At 40.2% G+C, this 27,361-nt stretch overlaps 1 protein-coding gene across 5 annotated transcripts in view; it reads right to left on the bottom strand.

The window, feature by feature from the left end:
* RNF168 (ring finger protein 168) overlaps positions 1-27,361 on the bottom strand; it is a 54,395-nt gene that overhangs the window by 10,094 nt on the left and 16,940 nt on the right. For all 5 annotated transcript variants that reach the window (XM_059065225.2, XM_067034316.1, XM_067034313.1 and 2 more), the window contains exons 3-5: positions 12,356-12,432; positions 8,737-8,916; positions 6,679-6,800 (exon numbers count right to left, since the gene is read on the bottom strand). In XM_059065225.2, the coding sequence (XP_058921208.1) occupies positions 6,679-6,800; positions 8,737-8,916; positions 12,356-12,432 (379 nt within the window). The remainder of the gene's footprint in view (positions 1-6,678; positions 6,801-8,736; positions 8,917-12,355; positions 12,433-27,361) is intronic.

Raw genomic sequence — 27,361 nt, 5'->3', positions numbered from 1 at the left:
GGTGGTGGTGGTGGTGGTGGTGGTGTGATGAATTGGGCGATTGGGATTGACATGTATACACTAATATGTATAAAATTGATGACTAATACATCATAGTTACAGGGAGGGAGATACTGACTGGGAAAGGATGTGAGTGAACCTTTTGGAAACAGTCTGTATCTTAATCTGGAATGTGGTTTATACATATGTAAAAATTCTCCAGAACTTACATTTAAGATTAATATATATATACTTTAAAAAAAGTTTTAAAATCTTATATTATCATAAAAACCCATATACTTATCACTCAGTTTAAGGGGAAAAAAAACCCACTGATTTTAAAATTCTTTATGGGGCCTTCTCTTTGTGCCCCAGCTGACAGGCTACAACTATCCTGAGATGCTCTTATCTCTTGCTTTTATTTATTTATTTATTTTTCCTTTGGTCTATGTTACTTTATTTTTATTGGGGTATAGTTTTATAATATGTTAGTCTTATGTCTTGCTTTTAAAAATAGTCTTACCACACACTTTATTGCTTAGTACTGCATGATTTCTGAACTTTACATGTATGGAATCATACTACATGTATCTTTCCACAACTTGACTTCTTCACACAACACCTTCCTGAATCAGGCATGTTTTCCTTAGCCAGAATTCATTTTCATTGCTGGAAAGTAACAGTATTCTGGTCTACTGTTGGACATGTGGGTGCTTCTGGCTCTTTACTGTTACTAATAGCACTGCTGGGAATATTCCTGCACATGTCTTCTGGGGTATTAGTGTCTACACTCCAGTCATACAGCATCAACCTTTTATACTCCCACCTATCGTGTAAGTGCTCCTTATCCTCTAGGATACTTAACATTGCCAGAAAGTTTAATTTTTCCAATAGGGTGAGGATGAAATGTTACCTCATCATTATTTTGTTGTTGTTTTTATTGAGGTGCAATTGACATATGACATTATATTAGTATCAGGTATACAACATAATGATTCAATATTTGTATATGTGAAATGACCTCACTGTAATTTTAAAAAATTCTATTGAAGTATATAGTTGATTTACAGTGTGTTAATGTGTTAATTTCTGCTGTACAGCAAAGCGATTCAGTTATACAGATATATATATATGCTTTTCCATTATGGTTTATCACAGGATATTGAATGTAGTTCCCTGTGTTCCTAGTAGGACCTTGTTATTTACCCATCCTATATATAATAGTTTGCATCTGCTAATCCCAAACTCCCAATCCTTCCCTGCCCCACCCACCCTCCCCCTTGACAACTGCAAGTCTGTTCTCTATGTCTGCCTCACTGTAATTTAAATTAAAATTTCCTTGATTACTAATTTCCTTGATTACTAATAAAGTTCAATCTTTTCACATATGTACTTGCCTTCAGCTTTTGTGTTCTGTGATGTCAAAATTTTTTGCCTCTTTTTCTGTAGTTCTGTCTTTTTCTCACAAATAGGTGGGTATTCTTTAATAATAAAATTTTTCCAGTAAATAAGTTGAAATATCTTCTTTTAGAGGGCAGCTTATCTTTTTATTCCCTAAAGGTATTTTGATAAAGACATTTTTAATCTTATTATAGTCTATTTGTTTTGCTCCTTAAAGCATCTCTCTCTACAGATATTCTCCTTTGTTATCTTCCTAAAGATTTATTTTACGTATATATTTACTTACTTACTTATTTATTTACGCATGCCACACTGCACAGCTTGCTGGATCTTAGTTCCCAGACCAGGGATTGAACTCGGCAGTGAAAGTGCCAAGTCCTAACCACTGGACCACCAGGGAATTCCCTTGTCTTTTTTTTTTTTTTTTTTTTGCGGTACGCGGGCCTCTCACCGCTGCGGCCTCTCCCGTTGCGGAGCACAGGCTCCGGATGCACAGGCTCAGCGGCCATGGCTCACGGGCCCAGCCGCTCCGCGGCATGTGGGATCCTCCCGGACCGGGGCACGAACCCGCGTCCCCTGCATCGGCAGGCGGACTCTCAACCACTGCGCCACCAGGGAAGCCCCCCTTGTCTTTTTTTTTTTTTTTTTTTTTGTGGTATGCGGGCCTCTCACTGCTGTGGCCTCTCCCGTTGCGGAGCACAGGCTCCGGACGCGCAGGCCTAGCGGCCATGGCTCACGGGCTTAGTTGCTCCGCGGCATGTGGGATCTTCCCGGACCAGGGCACGAACCCGTGACCCCTGCATCGGCAGGCGGATTCTCAACCACTGCGCCACCAGGGAAGCCCCCCCCTTGTCTTTTTAATAGATCTTTAATTTGCCTTAATTTTTATAGATAGTATGAATAGAGGTCCAAGCTAATTTTCCCCCCATATTATCCACTGTCCCACAGCCATTTATTGACAAGTACATCCTTTCCCCACTGACCAGCAACAATGACTACTGTGTTGGTTATCCAAAGTACCCCAAAACTTAGTGGCTTAAACCAACAAACACTATCTCATAGTTTCTGAGGGTCAGGAATTCAAGAGCAGCTTAGTAGGGTAGTTCTGGCTCAGGATTTTCATGAGGGTGCAGTCAAGATGTTAGTCAGTGATCTGGTCAGTAGCCTGACTGAGGCTAAAGGATCACCTTCCAACCAGGCTCACACACAAAGGCTATTCTGGAGGTCTCACTTCCTTACTGGTTGTTGGCAGAAGGCCCCAGGTCCTTACCATGTGGGACTTTCCATAGGGCTGCTCACAACATGACAGCTAACTTTCCCAGAGCAAATAATCCAAAAGAGAAAAGTCACTTTAGGACTTAGTCTCTGAAGTGTACAATGTCCCTTCTGGTAATTCTATGTGTATACTTAAGTCCAGCCCACATTCAAGGGGAGGGGAATTAGGTTCAGTCTTTTGAAGGGAGAAATATCAAAGATTTGTGAACATAATTTAAAAACACAAAAGCTAGTATAAAGGTTCTATAAACTGTGGTGTGTTTCTAAGCTATCTATTATTTTGTCTCATCATCCCTGTACAAATACCACATATGTTTACTTACTATAAATTTGAAGCAACCATACCTCCACCACACATTTTATTTTTCATCAGGTGTACCTGAAGGCCCTTTCTCGTCCATATAAATGTTTTTTTTTTTTCTTTCTTTTTTTTTTTTGCAGTACGCGGGCCTCTCACTGTTGTGGCCTCTCCCGTTGCGGAGAGGCTCCGGACGCGCAGGCTCAGCGGCCATGGCTCACGGGCCCAGCCGCTCTGCGGCATGTGGGATCTACCCGGACTGGGGCACGAACCCGTGTCCCCTGCATCGGCATGTGGACGCTCAACCACTGCGCCACCAGGGAAGCCCCATATAAATTTTAAAATCAGAATGCAAGAAGACAAAAAAAAGGTTCGTGGGACTTCCCTGGCAGGCCAGTGGTTAGGACTTCCACTGCAGGGGGCATGGGTTTGATCCCTGGTCAGGGAACTAAGATCCCATATGCCACGTGGCAAGGCCAAAAAAAAAACCCCCCAAAACAACAACAACAACAACAAAAAGGTTGGGATTCTGATTTCAAATGCATTTAACCTATAGACCAGTTTGGAGAGATCTGACATGAAGCAGTTTTGTAACATTAGACATCTTCCAACCTACAATTACTACGTATTTCTTTAATATAGTAAAATTTTATAACATGCTCCATAAAGACTTTTAGATTTTTCAATAAATTTATTTCTAAGTACTTTTTATTTTCTGATGCTACTACAAACAGAATCTTTGTTGTTACGTTTGCAGTAGACTTTTTTAAAAAATAAATTTATTTATTTTATTTATTTATTTTTGGCTGCCCTGGGTCTTCGCTGCTGCACGCAGGCTTTCTCTAGCTGTGGCGAGCGGGGGCTACTCTTTGTTGTGGTGTGAGTGCTTCTCATTGTGGTGGCTTCTCTTGTGGTGAAGCACGGGCTCTAGGCGTGTGGGTTTCAGTAGTTGTGGCACGCAGGCTCAGTAGTTGTGGTGCACGGGCTCTAGAGCACAGGCTCAGTAGCTGTGACACATGGGCTTAGTTGCTCCGTGGCATGTGCGATCTTCCCAGACCAGGGATCAAACCCGTGACCCAGCACTGGCAGGCAAATCCTTAACCACTATGCCATCAGGGAAGTCCCTTGCAATAGACTTTTTGTATAGATTTTTGTATCTACCAAACTTGCTAATCTTATTAATTCTAAAAATGTACCTCTGAACTCTTGGGCTTTCTATAAAATTATTCCACCTCTGAATAACAATAGCTCCTTTTCCCTTCCTTACCAAGCTTATAATCTTTTATTTCTTTTTATTGCCTTACTGTAAAGACTAAAGTCTCCAGTACGACACTGTGTTTTCCTGGTCTTAAAAGGGGAATGATTTCTATTTTCTACCATAAAGCATGATATCTCATATAGGTTTTCTGGTAGACATCCTTCAACAGGTTAAGTTTCTATTCCTACTTTATTAAGAATTATTCCCAAGTTTTTCATATTTAAACAGTTAATAGGTTAACTTGCATTGATTTATTTTCTAATTATTAAGCCAGCAACATATTTCTGGAATTGTCTTTTTTTTAAAAATTGGAGTATAGTTGCTTTACAGTGCTATGTCAGTTTCTGTTCTTTTTTTTGTGGTAAGCGGGCCTCTCACTGTTGTGGCCTCTCCCGTTGTGGAGCACAGACTCTGGACACGCAGGCTCAGTGGCCATGGCTCACGGGCCCAGCCGCTCCGCGGCATGCGGGATCTTCCCGGACAGGGGCACGAACCCATGTGCCCTGCATCGGCAGGCGAACTCTCAACCACTGCGCCACCAGGGAAGCCCTCTGCTGTTCTTTTTTTAAAAAAAAATTTAATTAATTAATTAATTAATTACTTTGGGCTGCCTTGGATCTTCGTTGCTGCACACGGGCTTTCTCTAGTTGCGGCGAGTGGGGGCTACTCTTCGCCATGGTGCATGGGCTTCTCATTGTGGTGGCTTCTCTTGTTGTGGAGCATGGGCTCTAGGCGCGCAGGCTTCAGTAGTTGTGGCACACGGGCTCAGTAGTTGTGGCTTACGGGCTTAGCTGCTCTGCATCATGTGGGATCCTCCTGAACCAGGGCTCGAACCCATGTCCCCTGCATTGGCAGGCGGATTCTTAACCACTGCGCCACCAGGGAAGTCCTTTTCTTTTTTTTTTAAATTGAAGTATAGTTGATATACAATATCATGTAAATTACAGGTGTACAATACAGTGATTCACATTTTTAAAGGTTATATTCCATTTACTGTTATTGTAAAATATTTGCTATATTCCTTGTGTTGTACAATATATCCTTGTAGCTTACTTTATACCTAATACCTGTACCTCTTAATCCCCTACTCCTATATTGCCCCTCCCCCCTTCCCTCACCCCACTGGTAACCGCTAGTTACCAGCCTGTGAGTCTGCTTCTTTTTTGTTATGGACTTGTCATTTTAGATATATTTTCATTCTTTCTTCTTTTTCTGATATGGCATTTAAAGCCTTCTAAATACTACTTCAACCATATCCCAGAAGGTCTGATGTATAATGTTTTCAGTTCTATGTTTCCATCAAGATTTATTCTTTAACCAATGAGTTACCTAGTAGTTTTTCTTAATTTTCAAAACACTTTAGTAATCTTTTTGTTAATTATTTTAAATTTGAGGTGAAATTCATAGAACATAAAGTTAACCATTTTAAAGCGTACATTTAGTACATTTACAAAGTTGTGTTACCATCACTTCTATCTAGTTTGTTGTTTATTTTTAAGAATTCTTTATATATTCCAGAGACTATACCTTATCTGTTTTTAACTTTGTGTACCTTTAATACACCAGTTTCTCAGTTTCTTCAATTTCTGCTTTTAAATTCATCAGCTTATTATATTTCTAGTAAATTTTTATCTTTATATTTCAAAATACATATTTAGATTCATGAAGATTCATGACAGTTATATCCTTTATGCAAAATAGTATTATAACAATATGAAATATCCCTGCTTTTCTTTCAATGGTTTTTCTCGACTTCTACTTTGCATTATATCAGGCATTAACAATATTGATGTTGCATGTCTATTTCTTCTTTTAATAGCAACCACCTCATTTAATGCTGCCCTCTTCCCATCTATCTCCATATCCCTGTCCCAAATATCCACCATCTCAAATCATAAATTTCTATGAATTTTGAAAGGAAGCAAATTACGTGTACATATTTACCCAGCTGAATCAAAAGCCCTTACATGTTTTTGAAGTCTAGATTGTAGTTGATAAACTTTTTCAACTATGAATTACTATGGAAAAGCTTATATCCTCATAGAGTCATCAACTCTTCCTGCTTCTAAGAGGGGCACTCTGGGGCAACTAAATTCACTCCACTGTTGACTACCTGACTCATGTTTTTTGTACAGTAGAGAAGAAATGTAATATATAAACTGGGAAAAAGAGGGTGGGGTAATGATCTAGATGCCAAACTGTAAACTCCTTCAATGAGGATGACCTTATATGGAACTAGATTCTCACTTGAATCTAAATCAAGAGAAAAAGGAAATGGGAACAACATGGATATCCTGAGCAATCAAGATAAAAAAGGCTTCACATCCCTCTTCATGCTAGCCAGGAATCTAAGCTATGCGAGCATCTCTCTTATTTTCACTTTACATCAACCTCAGACCATCTGGAGGGTTTTCATGCAGAGCTGATGGGCCAAATTTTGATATAGCAGTAAACTACATTCACTTACTTCTGAATATCTCCAATGTTTGTTTGTTTGTTCTTACTTTTCTTCTGTGACTTGGTTGTGACTGGATCAGACTTTTCGGAATTCAAGGGTGAAGCCAAGATACTTCCCTCACAGAGATTGTTCTTTAACAGCAAAAAAAGCATAAAACAATTTTAAAATAAATAAGCTATTAATCAATTCAGAATCCACAATAGAATTTTTCAGGAATTATTAAATTCTATACATCCTTTGAATAATACTGACCATGCAAAAATTAATATAAACAAGATAAAGTTTATTTAAGTTGGTCTAAATTGCATTTTTACTCTACATTATAAACACAAAGAGCATTAGCTGATAATTTCTGCTAACTTTTCTAATGAATAATTTCATATTTATAACTACCTTAATCTGTAGGGAAAAATTCAGAGCTGTGGCTATACCTGGAATAAAATTTATTTTATGTAAAATAATTTAATTGGGGGATTTAAGGGCATACCAATTAATATCATCAATATTACTTGCTGTCTCATGGCAGTCTCATAAGTTTCTTACTACACTATAGGAAAAATTAATATACTTGGTGGTGGTAGACATCTGGCCTAGGACCACCAAACTTTCACAAGTAAATGAAAAATTATTTTAAAATATCAGTAGATCTGCTCTTATAATCCCATGTGAAAACACGAAGAATTAAAACAATAACTTTTGAAAGACAAAGCTGACCCCAGATTTTCCTCTCTGATATATTTTCTCTCCTATCCCATTTGTTATTCTATTGATCTATTTTTTTTTTTTTTTTTTTTTGGCCACACTGTGCAGCTTACAGGATCTTAGTTCCCAACCAGGGATTGAACCCAGGGCCACGGCAGTGAAAGCACCAAGTCCTAACCACTGGACTGCCAGGGAAGTTCCATGGTCTATGTCTTTTATTTAATTTCTCAATTGTGTACTGCTCCAAAGCTATTCCACTTAAATTTTCAAAGGAAATAAATTTTTAAAAAGGGCATATAATCTAAAACTTGGGTATATTATTATGAATGGCAGGCCTCTCAAAAATGGGGAAAAAAACCCCAACCCAATTCTGGATATACTTCATTTTGGTAAGTATATTTTAAGGTATTTGTTGTTTGAAAGCAGAGGAATTATTTTTAGAGGCTCTCAAACCTGAATGTACATCAGACTTCCCTAGACGCCTCTGGGAGTGGTACTCCCTAAATCCCATCCCCAGAGATTCTGTATTTTGAAAGAACTACAGTGATTCTGCCAGGTTCTTTCAAATCACTGGATCCCACTGTATCCTTTGGTCTTACAGTATGTGTTTTATCATCATTTCTTTAATTCATTGTCCCCTAGGCAGTAATTTAACTATGGCAAGATAACAAAATCCAGGTTTAATACGTTATTTAAGAATTTAGGGACTTTCCCTGGTGGTCCAGGGAAGCACAGTTAAGACTGCACTTGCACTGCAGGGGACACTGGTTTGATCCCTGGTTGGGGAACTAAGATCCCACGAGCCACACAGTGTGGCCAGGGAAAACAAGAAGTTAAAAAAAAATCTAATGTGCTTCACTTTCAAAAAGTGATCTGCATCCATACAATGGAATATTTTGCCACTCTTACTAAAGAATTATACACTATATGTAGTAATATAATAGGAAAAATCTCTAAGAAATAGCGAGTGAAAAAGGTCAGGAGAAAAACTGTGATTCACACATCCTTTTTAGGTTAAAAAAAAAGTTATAAGAAACTGTTAATAGTGCTAACCTTTGGGGAAAGAGACTGATGTAACGGAATAGGAATAGGAGTGGAGAAGTGTGGGGGGGAATGGAGCTTTCATTTTCCACTGAATAGCTTTCCTGCATAACTGAATTTACTAACAACTTACAAAAATGGTTTTTTAAAGCATACTTGGATTAGAGCAAATATATAACAGTATGCCAAAAAAGTTTTGCTTTAAGTAGAGCAAATGTCAGAAATAGTTTCTAGTTATGGTGAATGCTTCTTTTTTTTAGATGGTTCAAAATCACATAGTCAAAGTAATAAGAATGTAAATACTTCAAAGTTCTTAAAACTTACAATATTAAGGCTTAGCTTTCTTGCCAGCTCTTCATCACTTTTCAGTTGTTCTTCCATCTCCCTTTGCCTTTTTTCTGCCTGTCTCTTATCCTCTTCTTCCTCCTCTGCCAGTAATCTCTGTATGTATTCTTCACTGGCTTTGTTTTCTTCTTCCTCATTAGCTCGTCGCTCTGCCTCCACCTTAAAAATGATTAATAAAGAACAATCCTTCTCTGAACTTTTTAGTATACTTGCAATATTTCTTTTTTTAGAGATTTAATTTTATTTATTTTTGGCTGCATTGGGTCTTCGTTGCTGTGTGCAGGCTTTCTCTAGTTGTGGCAAGAGGGGGCTACTCTTTGTCATTGTGCACAGGCTTCTCCTGTTGCGGAGCATGGGTTCTAGGTTTGTGGGCTCAGTAGCTGTGGCTCGCAGGCTCTAGAGTGCAGGCTCAGTAGTTGTGGCACACGGGCTTAGTTGCTCCACAGGATGTGGGATCTTCGCAGACTAGGGATCGAACCTGTGTCTCCTGCATTGGCAGGTGGATTCTTTCCCACTGAAACACCCAGGAAGTCCCAATATTTTTTAATAAGAATAGAAAAAATTTTAAAAAAGGAACAGGGCCTCCCTGGTGGTGCAGTGGTTGAGAGTCCACCTGCCGATGCAGGGGACATGGGTTCGTGCCCTGGTCTGGGAGGATCCTGCGTGTTGTGGAGCGGCTGGGCCTGTGGGCCATGGCTGCTGGGCCTGCACGTCTGGAGCACAGCAGTGGGAGAGATCACAGCAGTGAGAGGCCCGCGTACCGCAAAAAAAAAAAAAAAAAAAAAAAAGGAACAAATTGGCGGGAATTAAAATTTCTCAAATGAAGTACAAATCTGGAGAGGCAAATTCCTGTAGAATAGTTCAGGAAGTCTCCTTCAGGAAGCCTTCCCCAGTCAGTCCAATGAAACCTTGATCAAAGCCTCATCCCTCCACATTTCAGTCCTTATCACATTTTCCATTACACTTTCACACATTTTTGGAAGTCCTTCTAGGTGATGCTTTTCCTCAGTTAACAGAAGGCCATGTTCTGACTAATTTTGGCATAGGTTTCTGAACTAAACCCTAGCAAGGGAATGGAATGATAAAAACTGACTTAAACCAAAGTGTCCTTCCCTGAAGTTGGGATGGATCCCCAAACACGGTGGGCAGGGGTGGAATAGTTGCTGAAGAAACAACTACAATGGTCATTATATGATTTACAGATGAGGAAAGACACAGAAAAGCTTTCCTAGATCAGAAAGTGATCTAACTTTCTTTTCTTAGCTCAGTAACTGGCAGGTGGGAGACTCAAACTCAGCATCTAGGACCTAAGGCCATGCTTGTGGGCATCTGAACTATACTTCCTGAAAGAAATAATGTAACAACTACCTTAGACATCTAAAGGATTTGACTCAAGAATAAGTCCTTGACCCAATTCAAGTGAAGGTGACATGAGTAAAGGTTTGTTAAGGAACTTTTAAGTTTTCTTGCTCTTAAAGGAAAGCCACTGGAAGAGACAGCTGGTTCTTCCTCTGCATACTGTTGTATATGCACCTGAGGTTCAGAAATGTGCAGCTACCTTGTTATTAGCCTGAGGATAAAGCCAGCTGACAGAAGTTAGCAAAGAAATGGAACTAGAGCTCTGGATGAAACCGACCCTGAAGCCCCTACTAACCTCTGGAATTCCAGTAAATTACAATTTTCTGTCACTTGTACTCAAAAGCATCCTGAAAAAACCTGTTCTCACTATACTGTTGTAAAGATTAAATTACTCCTTACTTAAGGAACTTCCCTGGTGGTGCAATGGTTAGGAATCCGCCTGCCAATGCAGGGGACACAGGTTCGATCCCTGGTCTGGGAAGATCCCACATGCCGCAGAGCAACTAAGCCCATGTGCCACAACTACAAAGCCTGCGCTCTAGAGCCCGCATGCCCTAGAGCCTGAGCACTGCAACTACTGAAGCCTGCACGCCTAGAGCCCATGCTCCACCACAAGATAAGCCTGCAAACCACAAGGAAGAGTAGCTTCTGCTCGCCACAACTAGAGAAAGCACGCACACAGCAAAGAAGACCCAATGCAGACAAAAAATAAATAAATAAAACCCTTACTTAAGAATATCGTTTAGACAATATGCTGACAATTAGCTATCATAATTATTTACTAGTTCTTCTAGAGCTCTCATGGTCCAATACAGTAGCCACTAGTTACATATGGCTACTGAGTAGTTGAAATGTGACTAGTCCAAATTGAGATGTATTATAAGTAAAAAACACACAATTGCACACTAAATAAGAAAAAAAATAGTCAATACTTTCTATACTGATTACATAAAAAATACTTTAGATATACTGGATTAAATAAAATATACATAAAAATTAATTTCATCTTTTTAAAAATATTGATTGATTGATTGCTGCGTTGGCTCTTCGTTGCTGCACGCAGGCCTTCTCTAGTTGCGGCGAGCGGGGGCTACTCTTCGCTGCGGTGCACGGGCTTCTCATTGTGGTGGCTTCTCTTGTTGCGGAGCACGAGCTCTAGGGTGCATGGGTTTCAGTAGTTGCAGCACATGGGCCCAGTAGTTGTGGCTTGCGGGCTCTAAAGCACAGGCTCAGCAGTTGTGGCACACGGGCTTAGTTGCTCCACGGCATGTGGGATCTTCCCAGGCCAGGGCTCGAACCCATGTCCCCTGCATTGGCAGGCAGATTCTTAACCACTGCGCCACCAGGGAAGCCCCTCATCTGTTTTTATTTTTTTAAATCTTTAAAAAATGTGGCTAATAGAAAATTTTAGATGATATATGAACCCACACCATATTTCTATTGGACAACACTGCTCTACATTGTAGGGGGAGTACTAGGGCTTTCCTAGTACTAGTAAAGTTCAAAGGCCATAAGCACCACTCCCTCTTTTCATATTTAGGTACTTCACAATTAGCCCTTTATGCTTTCCTCACCTAAATGCATTGTTTGTGTCCCTGAAAATTCATATATTGAAGCCCTAACTCCCAATGTGATGATATTTGGAGGTGGGGCTTTCGGGAGGTAATTGGGTCATGAAGGTGGAGTCCTCATGAAAGGGATTAGTACCCTTAGAAGAAGACACACAAGAGAGATGATCTATCTCTCCCTTCCTCTCTCTGGCATGTGAGACTACAGTGAGAAGGCAGCTGTCTACAAGCCAGGAAGCAGGCCCTTGCCCAATACCAGATCTCGCAGTGCCTTAATCTTGCACTTCCCAGATCCAGAACTGTGAGAACAAATGTTTGTTGTTTAAGTCACCCAGTCTATGGTGTTTTTGATATAGCAGCCTAAACGGACTCAAGACACCCATAATCTACCACCTTTTTCCCATCCTTTATGCTCAAAGCTTCACGGAAATTTAAAAAATTTCCTTCATACTTAAATGCTTACAGATCACTATCACATAAGAAGAGCATATATAAATAAATTAAAGATAGTTTTAAACTATTTTGAACACATGTAAAAAAATGGAGCCTTTATAAAGCACATTAAAATTATTAACATTTCAATATATACTATTTATTTATATAAGCACATAAAACTGTATGTAAACACAGCAGAAAATTTTTCCAAAAAAGAGCAACTACTTAGTACTTACCTTGCTTATCTCCTCTTCATATTCTCTTCTTAATTCCCCAGGTTTACTTAATAGGCGAACTGGCTGATAGTCATCAACTGTTTCAGATCAAGAAAGAAAATTATATTATAGGCAACACTGAATTCTATGGCTAGCTTTGATCTTCCACTAAACCCATATTAATATAAAAATGCAAAATTAAAATAAACATACAATTATTAACAGCTATAGCAATATTTTTTAATGGAATTCCATTTTAAAAGAAAGGCCAGGACTCCCCTGGTAGTTCAGTGGTTAAGAATCTGCCTGCCAATGCAGGGTAAACGGGTTCGATCCCTGGTCCGGGAAGATGCCACATGCCATGGAGCAAATGAGCCCATGCGCCACAACTACTGAAGCCCGCGCGCCTAGAGTCCATGCTCCGCAACAAGAGAAGCACCACAATGAGAAGCCTGCGCACCGCAGCAGAGTAGCCCCCACTCGCCGCAAGTAGAGGAAGCCCGTGCACAGCAACGAAGACCCAATGCAGCCAAAAAATAAATAAATAAAATTAAAAGAAAAGAAAAGAAAAGAAAGGAATTTACGTTCCCTGGAATTAACCAAAAAAAAAAAAAAGGCCAGGGACTTCCTGGTGGTGCGGTGACCTAGAAACTGCACTCCCAATGCAGGCGGCCCAGGTTTGATCCCTGGTCAGGGAAATAGTCCACATGCTGCAACTAAGAGTTTGCATGCCACAACTAAAGATCCCGCATGCCACAACTAACACCTGCCTCAGCCAAAAAAAATAAAAATAAAAAAATAAAATGAATAAAAATAAATAAATAAGTTAAAAAAAAAAAGAAAGAGGCCAGAGGTTTTCTGGTTCAAAATGGCACATGAACACATATACTTAGCTCTTTCTCTAGAAGCCATTAACATAACAATAAAGGAAGTTTTAAAAAATAATCCTACAATAACAGCAAACACATATTTCTCAAAAAAGGTATATACAAATGGCCCACAAGCACATGAAAAGATGTTCAACATACATCACTAGTTGTCAGGGAAATGTAAATCGAAACCACAAAGAAATACACTTTGTACCCATTAGAGTGGCTACTATAAAACAAACAAAATAACAAGCATTGGCAAGGAGATGAAATTGGAATCCTTGTGCACTGTCAGTGGAAGTGTAAAATGGTATAGCTGCTATGGAAAACAGTATGGCGGTTGCTCAAAAAAGCTAAACATAGAAATACTGTGTGATCCAGCATTTCCACTTTCAGATACATATCCAAAAGATCTGAAAGTAGGGTATCAAACAGATACTTAAACACCATGTCATAGCCAGCATTATTCACAACAGCCAAATGGTGGAAGTAACCCAAGTGTCCATCAACATGAATGGATAAATAAAATATGGTAAATACATACAATAGAATATTATTCAGTCGTATAAAAGAATGAAATTCTGACATGCTACAACACAGATGAACCCTGAAGATACCATGCTAAGTGAAAGAAGCCAAACACAAAAGCACAAATACCTACTTTGTCCTCTACTTATATGAGGTACCCAGAGTAGTCAAGTTTGACAGAAAGTGGAATGATGGTTGCCAGGGGTTAGTTAGAGGGAGGGGGAATTGAGGAGATATTGTTTAACGGGTACAGTTTCAATTGTGTAAGATGAAAAAGTTCTGCAGATGGATGGTGGTGGTGATGGCTGCACACCAATACGATGTTCTTAATGCCACTGAACTGTACCCTTAAAAATGGTTAAAACGGGGATTTCCCTGGTGGTGCAGTGGTTAAGAATCTGCCTGCCAATGCAGGGGACACAGGTTCGAGCCCTGGTCTGGGAAGATCCCACATGCTGCGGAGCAACTAAGCCAGTGCTCTAGAGCCCATGAGCCACAACTACTGAAGCCTGCATGCTCTAGGGCCTGCATGCCACAACTATTGAATCCGCTTGCTGCAACTACTGAAGCCCGCACGCCTAGAGCCCATGCTCCGCAACAAGAGAAGCCACTGCAATGAGAAGCCTGTGCACTGCAACGAAGAGTAGCCCCCGCTCACCACAACTAGAGAAAGCCTGCACACAGCAATGAAGACCGAACGCAGCCAAAAAAAAAAAAAAAGGTTAAAATGGTAAATTTTATGTTGTGTCTATTTTTACTACAAGAAACAAAACTTGATAAAAAGTTAATCACTTTGGGAGTTCCCTGGTGGTCTCATGGTTAGGATTTGGTGCTTTCACTGCCGTGGCCTGGGTTCAACCCCTGGTAGGGGAACTGAGATCCCAAAAGCCGCACAAAAAAGGGAAAAAAGTAAATCACTTTACACAGTAGACACAATAAAAAATAGCTAAGATAATTTAGAAAAAGAACAATGAAGAGAGATTTACTGTATTAGATATGAAAACACATAATTAAGTAGAATTAAATGAAGAAGGCGTGGTACAAACACAGCCATCAAGAAACAGTTAAAAAAAATGAAAATCCCCCAAACAGCTCTGGAAAACAAGCAGACTGTTGTCTGATTAGGTAAGCAGTATAAAATGAGGATGTATCATTCACCAAACAGTGTGGCTCCCCAGGAACTTTGAATTCCTGGGGGAAAAAAGTTAAGATGGTTGTTTTTTGTTTTTGTTTTTGGGTTTTTTTTTTTCCGGTACACAGGCCTCTCACTGCTGTGGCCTCTCCTGTCGCGGAGCACAGGCTCCGGACACGCAGGCCCAGGGGCCACAGCTCACAGGCCCGACCGCTCCGCAGCATGTAGGATCCTTCCGGACCGGAGCACGAACTTGCGTCCCCCGCATCGGCAGGCACACTCCCAACCGCTGTGCCACCAGGGAAGCCCAAGACGGCTGTTTTATACAACACTCACATTGCAGGTGAATTTTAAAAAATTTAATGGAAACTAAAAATGACTCAAGAAAATATAAATGATAAATTCAGAATTTTAAGATAGGGTAGATTTCCTGAATAACAGAAGAAATACCCAAACAAAACTTTTATATGATGACAAACATCACAAAGTTAAAAACAACAAACTGGGAGAAGCTACTTGCAAATACATAAATCAACAGACAACATGCAGAATATAACAAGAACTTATACAGATTAAGAAAAACACACTTCAGTAATGGGCAAATGAAAGGAACATGCAATTTACAGAAGATGCTTAACTACTCACTCTATAGTAAGCAGAGCACTGTAATTAAAAAAAAAAAATTGGGAACTTCCCTGGCAGTCCAGTGCTTAAGACGCCGCGCTTCCACTACAGGGGGTGCGGGTTTGATCCCTGGTAGGGGAACGAAGACCCCACAAGCCACACGGTGGGGAAAATAAAAAAATTTTTTTTAATCGAACTGCTGAGATTTTAAATGTTTACTGATTTGTACACAGGTAAATCTAAACTAAGATCAGTAACTTTTTCAACCGAAAACACAACAAATTTAAATTGCCTTAATATGCTTCCAATAATCTAAATGCAGCAATTATTTGCTGTTTCTTAAACAATTTCTAAGAGTATGACAAATTTTTAAAAATCCGTTTTATAGACTAGAAGCGACTATGACAGTCAATAAGTGCCATCTGTTTAAAGTACCTCACAACACTCATTTGTTAGTTAGCTCTAAAATTTCTCTCGTAAACTACTGAAATTAAATGTTCCCACCGTACTTAATATTGCTTTCTTAATGGTGAGTGTTCTTCTTAAGAAGACAAGATTCACTAAAGGAAATTTATCCTCATACTTTTTATTTTACTCTGAAAGAAAAATCCAAGTTAATTAAAGAACTAAATGTCCAATACTGGACCAAAAATAAAAACAAATAATAAAACCTAACATGAACAATTAGGCTGTTTATAAAATTATTCTTCCATCCCTCAATTTGACTCCGCTTGCATCATCAAGGAAACAGCTTCTACTCCCAATTAAATTAAATTTGCTCTGTAGTACCAATCTCCCTCTGAAACCTGTAGGAATTATTCTTTGACTTTTTCTAGCTTCTGGTGGTTTGCCAGCAATCTCTGGTGTTCCTTGGCTTACAGATGCATCACTCCAACCCTCTGTCTTCACATAGTATTCTCACTGTGTCTCTTCACATCATCTTCCTTCTGTGTGTGTGTCTGTGTCCAAATTTCCCCTTTTTATGAAGAGACCAGTCATAATACATTGCGGCCCACCCTAATGACCTTAACTTGATTACTTCTGTAAACACCTTATTTCCAAATAAGGTCACATTCATAAGTATTAGAGGTTAGAACCGAAATATATCTTTCTGTTATGTTACATGTAACAATGTGTAATACATCCTCACTGAAAAACTAAAAAAACACTACTGAGAGGAATAAAGATCTAAATAAGTAGAGAAATATACTATTTTCATGGGTACAAGGGCTCTATATTGTTAAGATGTCAATTCTCCCCAAATTGATCTATAGATTCAATGCAACCCCAATCAAACTCCCACTAGGCTTTCAGTAGAAATTGACAGGTTGATTTTTAAATTTACATGGAAATAGAAAGGACCTAGAATACTCAAAGCAAACATGAAAAAGAATAATAAAGTTGGAGAACTATTACTGTATGCCTTCAAGACTTACTGTTACTGACCTAGGTTCTTGGACTCTTTAATCAACAGAAAGTGGTAAGAGGCCAGATGAGAAATTCAGGCAGGCCTTTACTGGGACCTGTACTACAGCACAGGGAGCGAGAACAAGTAACAGGTGCCCCCGTTCGCTCCCCAAGGGGGGCAAGCTGGGTCCTTAGATGGGGTGAAGGTAGGAGTGGATTGGTGGGTTGGGCCAGAGGGGTGGCTTAGGTGGTCTGCCCACCCCCTTGGTGGTGCTGTGTGCAGGGAGCATGCTATTGCTATATTGCTCCTGGCACCTCAAAAGTGGCCGTTGGGTTTTGGCCTTTTTGCGTCTCATTGCTCATAATTTGCCCTAACTGCCCATGCATGTAGTTATTATTTTTAGTCCCTTATAGTTTTTTTTATATTCTGTTGGTTGAGGAGATGTTTGTCCAGGCACAAGCACTCCAGTAAAGGGTCTCACGGCCCAGGTCATCTCATTACCATAAAGCTACAGTAATGAAGACACTGTGATTTAAACATTAGAATCAACAAATCAATCAGTGGTGGGACTTCCCTGGTGGTCCAGTGGTTAAGACTCCACGCTCCCAATGCAGGGGACCCAAGTTCAATCCCCAGTCAGGGAACTAGATCCCACACACCACAACGAAGATCCCACATGCCCCAGCTAAGACCCAGTGCAGCCAAATAAATAAACAAAATAAATATTTTTTAAAAAGTCAGTGGAATATAGACCGACACTTACAAGAAAAGCTTTTACAAGTGATAAAGGAATAACTAATATTCATAAGGAAAAAATTAACCTCTATCTCACCCACTATTCAAAAATTAATTTGAAATGGACCATAAGCCTAAACATAAAAGCTAAAACTGTAACGTTTTTAGGGGGAAAAAGGGGGAATATTTTCATATTCCTAGGGTTTTCTTAGATAGGACACAGAAAGTAATAGCCATAAAAGGAAAAGTTTATGAATTAGACTTCATGAAAAGTAAAAAGTACAGCTCATCAAAAGACACCATTAAGGACTTCCCCAATGGTGCAGTGGTTAAGAATCCACCTGCCAATGCAGGGGACACGGGTTCGAGCCTTGGTCCAGGAAGATCCCACATGCCACAGAGCAATGAAGCCTGTGTGCCACAACTACTGAAGCCCGCTCTCTAGAGCCTGTGAGCCACAACTACTGAGCCCACGCGCCTAGAGCCTCCATCACAAGAGAAGCCACCGCAATGAGAAGCCTGTGCGCCACAACAAAGAGCAGCCCCCACTCACTGCAATGAGAGAAAGCCCGCATGCAGCAACGAAGACCCAACACAGCCATATATAAATAAAAAATAAATTTATTAAAAAAAAGGAAAGAAAATGAATATGCAAACCACAGACCACAGAAAATATTCACAAAACACATCTGGCAAAGTACTGATACATATCACTACTGAACTCCTACACTCAATAATACAAAGATAAAGAACTCAAGGGGCAAAAGATTCAAACAGGCACTTCACAATGGAAGATATAGAAGTGGCTGGCCAATAAAAAATGAAAAAAGATTCAATATCATTAGTTACCCGGGACACGCAAATTACGACTACAATGAGATACTACTACAAATCCATCAGAAGGATTAAAACTAAACAGATAGATAACAGCAAATGTTGGTGAGGATATTGTAAGTGAACCAAATGTGTCCCCTCGAAATTCACATAGAATCCTAATTCAATGTGATGGTATTTGGAGATGGGGCCTTTGGGAGGTCTAATTAGGTCACAAGGATAGAGATCCCATGAATGGGATTAGCACCCTAATAAGAGGCCAGAGAGCTGGCTAGCTCTCCACTATATGAGAACATAATCAGGAAGAGGGCCAAACCAGGAAACAAACTGGCCAGCACCTTGATCTTAGACTTCCCAGCTCCAGAACTGTGAAAAATAAATCTATTGTTTAGTGACCCACTCCATATACTTTGTTACAGCAGCCCAAACTAACTAAGCAGATGAGCAGAAGCCAGGATTTGTATATGTTGTTGCTGGGATTAGAAAATAATACAACCACTTTGGAAAATGATCTGGCAGTTTATTTTATAACCAAACATATACCTACTCTATGACAGAGCACTTCCACTCCTAAGTATTTGTCCAAGAAAAATGAAAACATATGACCACAAAAATAAACTTGTACAACAATCTTCACAGCAACTTTACTCAAAACAGCCAAAAGCTGAAAACAGCTGAGGGACCATGAACTGGAGAACAACCAACAAGTGAAGTGGATGGAGGAAGGGAGCCCACAATCAGCTCCACTCAGCTTTGCAGCACTGAGCTGGAAGTGATAAGAAATGCTGGTATTCTGTTCCTCCTGGAGGGATGCTTGACTGGGAGCTAGGGAGACAGGGAGCCCTGTCTTCCTGTCTTGGCCACACCCACTTGGAGTGGAGCTTCCCTCTTGCTGAGTTAGGGAGAGAGGAGAACAAATTGTGGCTGCAGAGAACAAGGGAATTCCCTGGCAGTCCAGTGGTTAGGACTCCACGCTCTCACTGCCAAGGGCCTGGGTTCAATCCCTGGTGGAGGAACTAAAATCCCACAAGCTGTGCAGCACAGCCAAAAAAATAAGAAAGATTTTAAAAAAAAAGTATAGTAGAACAATACTTAAAAAGAAACTACTAATAACCACAAAGGGATCTGGAACATTATACTACGTAAAAGAAACTTGTACAAAAGAATACACACTGTATGATTACTGTTACAGGTTGAATTGTGTGCCCCCAAAAGATATGCTTAAGTGCTAACCTCTGTACCCAAGAATGTGATCTTATTTGGAAATAGGGTTGTTGTAGACATAATTGAGTTTATACTGGAGAAGGGTGGGCCCTTAATCTAATATCACTGGTGTCCTTGAAAGAGAGACAAAGAGAAGAGATGACTTTGTATAGAAACACAGGGAGAATGTCATGTGACTATGAAAGCAGAGGCTGGAGTTATGCAGCTGTAAGCCAAGAACACCAAGGACTGTCAGCAACACTCAGCAGCTAAGAGAAAGGCATGTAACAGATTCTCTCCAAGAGACTCCAAGAGAATATATGTCTGGACTCCTAGCCTCCAGAATTGTGAGAAAATAAAATACATTACTTTAAGCCACCTGATTTGCGGTAGTTTGTTACAGCAACCCTAGGAAACTAATAGAATTCCATTTATATGAAGTTCTAGAGCAGACAAAATTCATCTATGGTGGGAAAAAGTAAAAACAGTTGTTGACTTTTGTGGGGTGGAAGTAGGGCTTAGCTGGAAGGGACATGAGGATAATTTCAGGTGTGATGGTAATGTTCTACATTTTTATAGGGGTTTGTGTTACAAAGGGTTATACTTATGTGAACACACAGTGAGATACAATTAAGATTTGTACACTTCAATTATATGTACATTTTACAGTTAAAGAAAAAAGTTATAAGCTAATATTGATCTTTAATAATATGTATACTTCTATGTGAAGATGTGGCACATATATACAATGGAATATTACTCAGCCATAAAAAGAAACGAAATTGAGTTAGTGAGGTGGATGGACCTAGAGTCTGTCATACAGAGTGAAGTAAGTCAGAAAGAGAAAAACAAATACCGTATGCTAACACATATATATGGAATCTAAAAAAAAAAAAAAAAAATAGAAATCAATGGATGGATAGAGGAAATAACATATATGACAACAAGTATAGCAAAATGTTAATTGTCACATCTGGTTATGGGTATATGAGAGTTCACCATAGAATTCTTTCAACTTTTCTCTATATTAAAATTTTTTCATAATAACATGCTGAAAAAAATGTAAGCATACTACAAAATCTCTTAGAAAGAAAGGAGGGAAGGAAGGAAAGAAAGAAGAGAGGGAGGGAAACAAAAACAAAAACAAAAACCAAGGGTTGGCAAGGTGTAACTACACCTCTCGTACACTACCGGTAGGAGCGTAAATTGGTAAAGCCGTTTTGGAAAACTGCTTGGCAGTGTCTCCTAAGGCTTACCCTACCTGTAACACCCACCAAGGGATAGTCTTAGGTTCTATTAAACATTCAAACTCAGAAAATGACCATAAGGCCACGTTTGGCATCAATCTAACAGCATGAAAGCAAGCAAGCCAGGTAATCCTTACCCCACAGAAGCCAACATCTCTTGTGGCAACAATACAGGCTCAGGTTCCCCACAAGAAACATGCCCAGTTACAATGGTCACTACACTCAAGAGAAGCACAAAGCACAGTATCCCAATCAGCATTATCATTCCTCCCAATAAAGACGTAATTTGTCAATCAGAAATAATTTTTACCACAACCAATGCTTGCTACCTAGTACCATCATTGACATTCTTACCCTCATTCTGTTTTGGGGGGAACGAAGCTAGAGATTTAATCAAAGGACAGATTTTCATATAGCACAGGAAAAGATTTAACTCTTTATCCACATTCTATGACCCCCAAATCTCACTCTATATCCAAAAGAAATGTAGACATATGTTCACCTAAATACAAGTATAAAAATGTTCACAGTAACACTATTCATAACAGCCTAACAGGATACAGAATTTTTCATTGCTTTCACTATTTAATATTTATACAACATAGTATTATGGAGCAATGAAAATAAACTGTAACCACATGTATCTCATCAATCTAACCATAAGCTGAAGAAGCCCCACACAAGAGTATATGATTCCATTTTTAAAAAGGTTCAGAAACAGGCAAATATGATCCATGGTGTTACAGGCCAGAATAACATCAACAGTTACAGGACCGGTGAGTGAATAGATTCTGCAAGAGGGCCACAGAGAGGATTCAGGAGTTCTGGCAAAGTTCTGGGTCTTGAATGTAGTACTGGTTACACAGACATGTTCACTCTGAAAATTCACCCAACTGTAGACTTATGATTTGTACACTTTGCATGTACATGTCAATAAAATTTACATGAAAAACAAAGTAAAGAGGATCAACTTCCAGAATCGTAGAGAAAGGAGATCTGCAGACTTTTCTCAACAAAATAACCATAACTCGAGAAAGGTATAAAAAAACTGGTAGAATAAAGTTTCTGAAAATTGTCCTAAGAGCCCAGAGCAAAAGAAGAAGTATTTCCCCCACCCCACCAAATTTACTAAATCTCAGCAAGAAAAGTGAGAATCTGTGGCACTGCAGCCACAACTGCTCTGTCCCCTCCCCAACTCAACAAGAAGGAAGCTCCACTCCAAGTAGGTGTGTCAAGACAGGAAGACAGGGCTCCCTGTCTCCCTAGCTCCCAGTCAAGGGGTACAGTATCCCTCCAGGAGGAGCAGCATACCAGCATTTCTTATCACTTCCAGCTCAGTGCTGCAAAGCTAAGTGGAGCTGATAGTGGGCTCTGCTCTTCCGGAAACAATAACGGGGTCCCACTGCCCTCATCACAGCTCACTCATAGGGCCAAAGGTTCTAGGAGAGGCAAGCCAAGGAGAATAGACTACCATGCCTGTCCACTGGCCTGTTCCTAAAGAGAGAGGTAAGCCATTGTCTCTGCCTCCAACTCCAGAGCAGTGGCTCAGAGATTTTGCCAAGGGAAAGAGACAGGCTATAATAACTGAGGGCTCCAAAGATTTCCCTCAAAGAAAATGACTTTATTTGGAACAGAATGTGGATTAGCTCGAGGCTAAAGGCACTCTTGAAAACAATGGCAATTTTAGTGGTAAACACTTAAGAGAAGGCAGGGTGGGACTTCCCTGGTGGCGTAGTCATTAAGAATCTGCCTGCCAATGCAGGGGACACACGTTCGAGCCCTGATCTAGGAAGATCACACATGCCGTGGAGCAACTAAGCCTGTGCGCCACAACTACTAAGCCTGCGATCTACAGCACGTAACCCACAACTACTGAGCCCATGTGCCACAACTACTGAAGTCCGCGTGCGTAGAGCCCATGCTCTACAACAAGAGAAGCCACAGCAATGAGAAGCCCACGCACTGAAACAAGGAGTAGCCCCTGCTTGCCCCAACTAGGAAAAGCCCGTGCACAACAACAAAGACCCAATGCAGCCAAAAATAAATAAGTAAATTTATTTAAAAAAAAAAAAAAAAGAGAGAGAAGGCAGGGTGGAGTGATGTCAGCAAAATGGCAGAGCAGGCAGCTCCAAGCTCTCATCCCTCCACAGAAACGTCAAAAAAGCAAGGAGAGGGCTTCCCTGGTGGCGCAGTGGTTGAGAATCCGCCTGCCGATGCAGGGGACACGGGTTCGTGCCCCGGTCTGGGAAGATCCCACATGCCGCGGAGCGGCTGGGCCCGTGAGCCATGGCCGCTGAGCCTGAGCATCCGGAGCCTGTGCTCCGCAACGGGAGAGGCCACAACAGTGAGGCCCGCATACCACAAAAAAAAAAAAAAAAAAAAAAAAAAGCAAGGAGAAACTACCAGAGCCAACACTCTCAGAACTCTGGAAAACAAAGGTTTATAGCAACAAAGAAAATGGTGAACCAAGAAAAAGGCAACTTCAGGAAGATTGGTTCAAGATGGTGGAGTAGAAGTTGTGCTCACTCCCTCCTGCGAGAGCACCGAAATCACAAATAACGATCATCAACAGGAAGACACTGGAACTCACCAAAAAAGATACTCCACACAGGGGCTTCCCTGGTGGCGCAGTGGTTGAGAATCCGCCTGCCGATGCAGGGGACACGGGTTCCTGCCCCAGTCTGGGAAGATCCCACATGCCACGGAGCAGCTGGGCCCGTGAGCCATGGCTGCTGAGCCTGCGCGTCCGGAGCCTGTGCTCCGCAACGGGAGAGGCCACAACAGTGAGGCCCACATACCACCAAAAAAAAAAAAAAAAAAAAAAAAAAAGATACTCCACATCCAAACACAAAGAAGCCACAATGAGATGGCAGGAGAGGCGCAATCACAATAAAATCAAATCCCATAACTGCTAGGTGAGTGACTCACAAACTGGAGAACACTTATACCACAGAAGTCCACGCACTGGAGTGAAGATTCTGAGCCCCACGTCAGGCTTCCCAACCTCAGGGTGCAGCAACAGGAGGAGGAATTCCTAGAGAATCAGAATTTGAAGGCTAGCGGGATTTGACTGCAGGACTTCGACAGGACTGGGGGGAACAGAGACTCCACTCTTGGAGGGCACACACAAAGTACTGTGTGCACTGGGACCCAGGGGAAGAAGCAGTGACCCCATAGAAGACTGAACCAGACCTACCTGCAAGTGTTGGAGGGTCTCCTGCAAAGGAAGGGGGTGGCTGTGGCTCACCGTGGGGACAAGGACACCGGAAGCAGAAGTTCTGGGAAGTACTTCTTGGCGTGAGCCCTCCCAGAGTCGACCATTAGCCCCACCAAAGAGCCGGGTAGGCTCCAGTGCTGGGTCACCTGAGGCCAAACAACCAACAGGGAGGGAACCCAGCCCCACCCATAAGCAGACAAGAGGATTAAATTTTTACTGAGCTCTGTCCATCAGAGCAACACCCAGCTCTACCCACTATCAGTCCCTTCCATCAGGAAGCTTGCACAAGCCTCTGAGATAGCCTCATCCACCAGAAGCCAGACAGCAGAAGACACAAGAACTACAATTCTACAGCCTGTGGAAGGAGAACCACATTCACAGAAAGACAGACAAAATGAAAAGGCAGAGGACTTTGTACCAGATGAGGAAACAAGAAAAAACCCCAGAAAAACACCTAAATGAAGTGGAGATAGGCAACCTTCCAGAAAAAGAATTCAGAATAATGATAGTCAAGATGATCCATGACCTCAGAGAAAGAAGAGGCAAAGGTTGAGAAGATGCAAGAAATGATTAACAAAGACCAGGAAGAATTAAAGAACAAACAGAGATGAACAATACAATAACTGAAATGAAAAATACACTAGAAGGAATCAATAGCAGAATAACTGAGGCAGAAGAACAGATAAGTGACCTGGAAGACAGAATGGTAGAATTCACTGCCATGGAAGAGAATAAAAAAATAAGAATGAAAAGAAATGAAGACAGACTGAGACCTCTGGGACAAGGTTAAACGCAACAACATTCACATTATAGGAGTCCCAGAAGGAGAAGAGAGAGAGAAAGGACCCGAGAAAATATTTGAAGAGATGATAGTTGAAAAATTCCTTAACATGGGAAAGGAAATAGCCACCCAAGTCCAGGAAGCGCAGAGATTTCCAGGCAGGATAAACCCAAGGAGAAACACGCCGAGACACACAGTAATAAAACTGAAAAAAATTAAAGACAAAGAAAAATTATTGAAAGCAGCAAGGGAAAAATGACAAATAACATACAAGGGAATTCCCATAAGGCTAACAGCTGATTCTGCAGCAGAAACTCTACAACCCAGAAGGGACTGGCACGATATATTTAAAGTGATGAAAGGGAAGAACCTACAAGCAAGATTACTCCACCCAGCAAGGCTCTCATTCAGATTCAACACAGAAGTCAAAAGCTTTACAGACAAGCAAAAGCTAAGAGAATGCAGTACCACCAAACCAGCTCTACGACAAATGCTAAAGGAACTTCCCAAAGTGGAAACACAAGAGAAGAAAAGGACCTACAAAAATGAACTGACAACAATTAAGAAAATGGTAATAGGAACATAATTATAGATAATTACCTTAAACATGAATGGATTAAATGCTCCAACCAAAAGACACAGGCTTGCTGAATGGATACAAAAACAAGACCCATATATATGCTGTCTACAAGAGTCCCACTTCAGACCTAGGGAAACACAGAGACTGTAAGTGAGGGGATGGAAAAAGATATTCCATGCAAATGGAAATCAAAAAGAAAGCTGGAGTAGCAATACTCATATCAGATAAAATAGACTTTAAAATAAAGAATGTTACAAGAGACAAGGAAGGACACTATATAATGATCAAGGGCTCGATCCAAAAAGATATAACAATTATAAATATATATGCACCCAACATAGGAGCACTTCAATACATAAGGCAACAGCTAACAGCTATAAAAGAGGAAATCGACAGTAACACAATAATAGTGGGGGACTTTAACACTTCATAAAAGAGGAAATCGACAGTAACACAATAATAGTGGGGGACTTTAACACTTCACTTACTCCAATGGACAGATCATCCAGACAGAAAATTAATAAGGAGACACAAGCTTTAAATGACACAACAGACCAGGTAGATTTAATTGATATTTATAGGACATTCCATCCAAAAACAGCAGATTACACTTTCTTTTCAAGTGCGCACAGAGCATTCTCCAGGATAGATCACATCTTGGGTCATAAATCAAGCCTCAGTAAATTTAAGAAAATTGAAATCATATCAAGAATCTTTTCCAACCAAAATGCTATGAGATTAGAAATCAATTACAGGGAAAAAAAAAAAGTAAAAATACACAAACACATGGAGGCTAAACACTATGTTACTAAATAACCAAGAGATCACTGAAGAAATCAAAGACGAAATCAAAAAATACCTACAGACAAATTACAACAAAAACACAATGATCCAAAACCCATGGGATACAGCAAAAGCAGTTCTAAGAGGGATGTTTACAGCAATACAGGCCTACCTCAAGAAACAAAAAAAATCTCAAATAAACAATCTAACCTTACAACTAAAGGAACTAGAGAAAGAAGAACAAATAAAACCCAAAGTTAAGAGACGGAAAGAAATCATAAAGATAAGAGCAGAAATAAAAGAAACAGAAACAAAGAAAACAATGGCAAAAATCAAAAAAACCTAAAAGCTGGTTTGCTTTGAGAAGATAAACAAAATTGATAAACCTTTAGCCAGACTCATTAAGAAAAAGAGGGAGAGGACTCAAATCAATAAAATTAGAAATGAAAAAGGAGAAGTTACAACGGACATCGCAGAAATACAAAGCATCGTAAGAGACTACTACAAGCAATTCTATGCCAATAAAATGGACAACCTGGAAGAAATGGACAAATTCATAGAAAAGTATAACCTTCCAAGACTGAACCAGGAAGAAATAGAAAATATGAACAGACCAATCACAAGTAATGAAATTAAAACTGTGATTAAAAATCTTCCAACAAACAAAAGTCCCAGACCAGATGGCTTCACAGGTGAATTCTATCAAACATTTAGAGAAGAGCTAACACCCATCCTTCTCAAACTCTTCCAAAAAATTGCAGAGGAAGGAACACTCCCAAACTTATTCTATGAGGCAACCATCACCCTGATACCAAAACCAGACAAAGATACTACAAAAAAAGGAGATTACAGACCAATATCACTGATGAATATACATGCAAAAATCCTCAACATACTAGCAAACAGAATCCAACAACACATTAAAAGGATCATACACCATGATCAAGTGGGATTTATCACAGGGATGCAAGGATCCTTCAATATATGCAAATCAATCAATGTGATACACCGTATTAACAAATTGAAGAAGTAAAACCATATGATCTCAATAGATGCAGAAAAAGCTTTTGACAAAATTCAACACCC

The sequence above is a fragment of the Kogia breviceps genome, chromosome 5 (genome assembly GCF_026419965.1).
Source record: "Kogia breviceps isolate mKogBre1 chromosome 5, mKogBre1 haplotype 1, whole genome shotgun sequence".
Classification (NCBI taxonomy): Eukaryota; Metazoa; Chordata; class Mammalia; order Artiodactyla; family Physeteridae; genus Kogia; species Kogia breviceps.
This window is presented reverse-complemented; position numbering and strand designations above follow the sequence as displayed.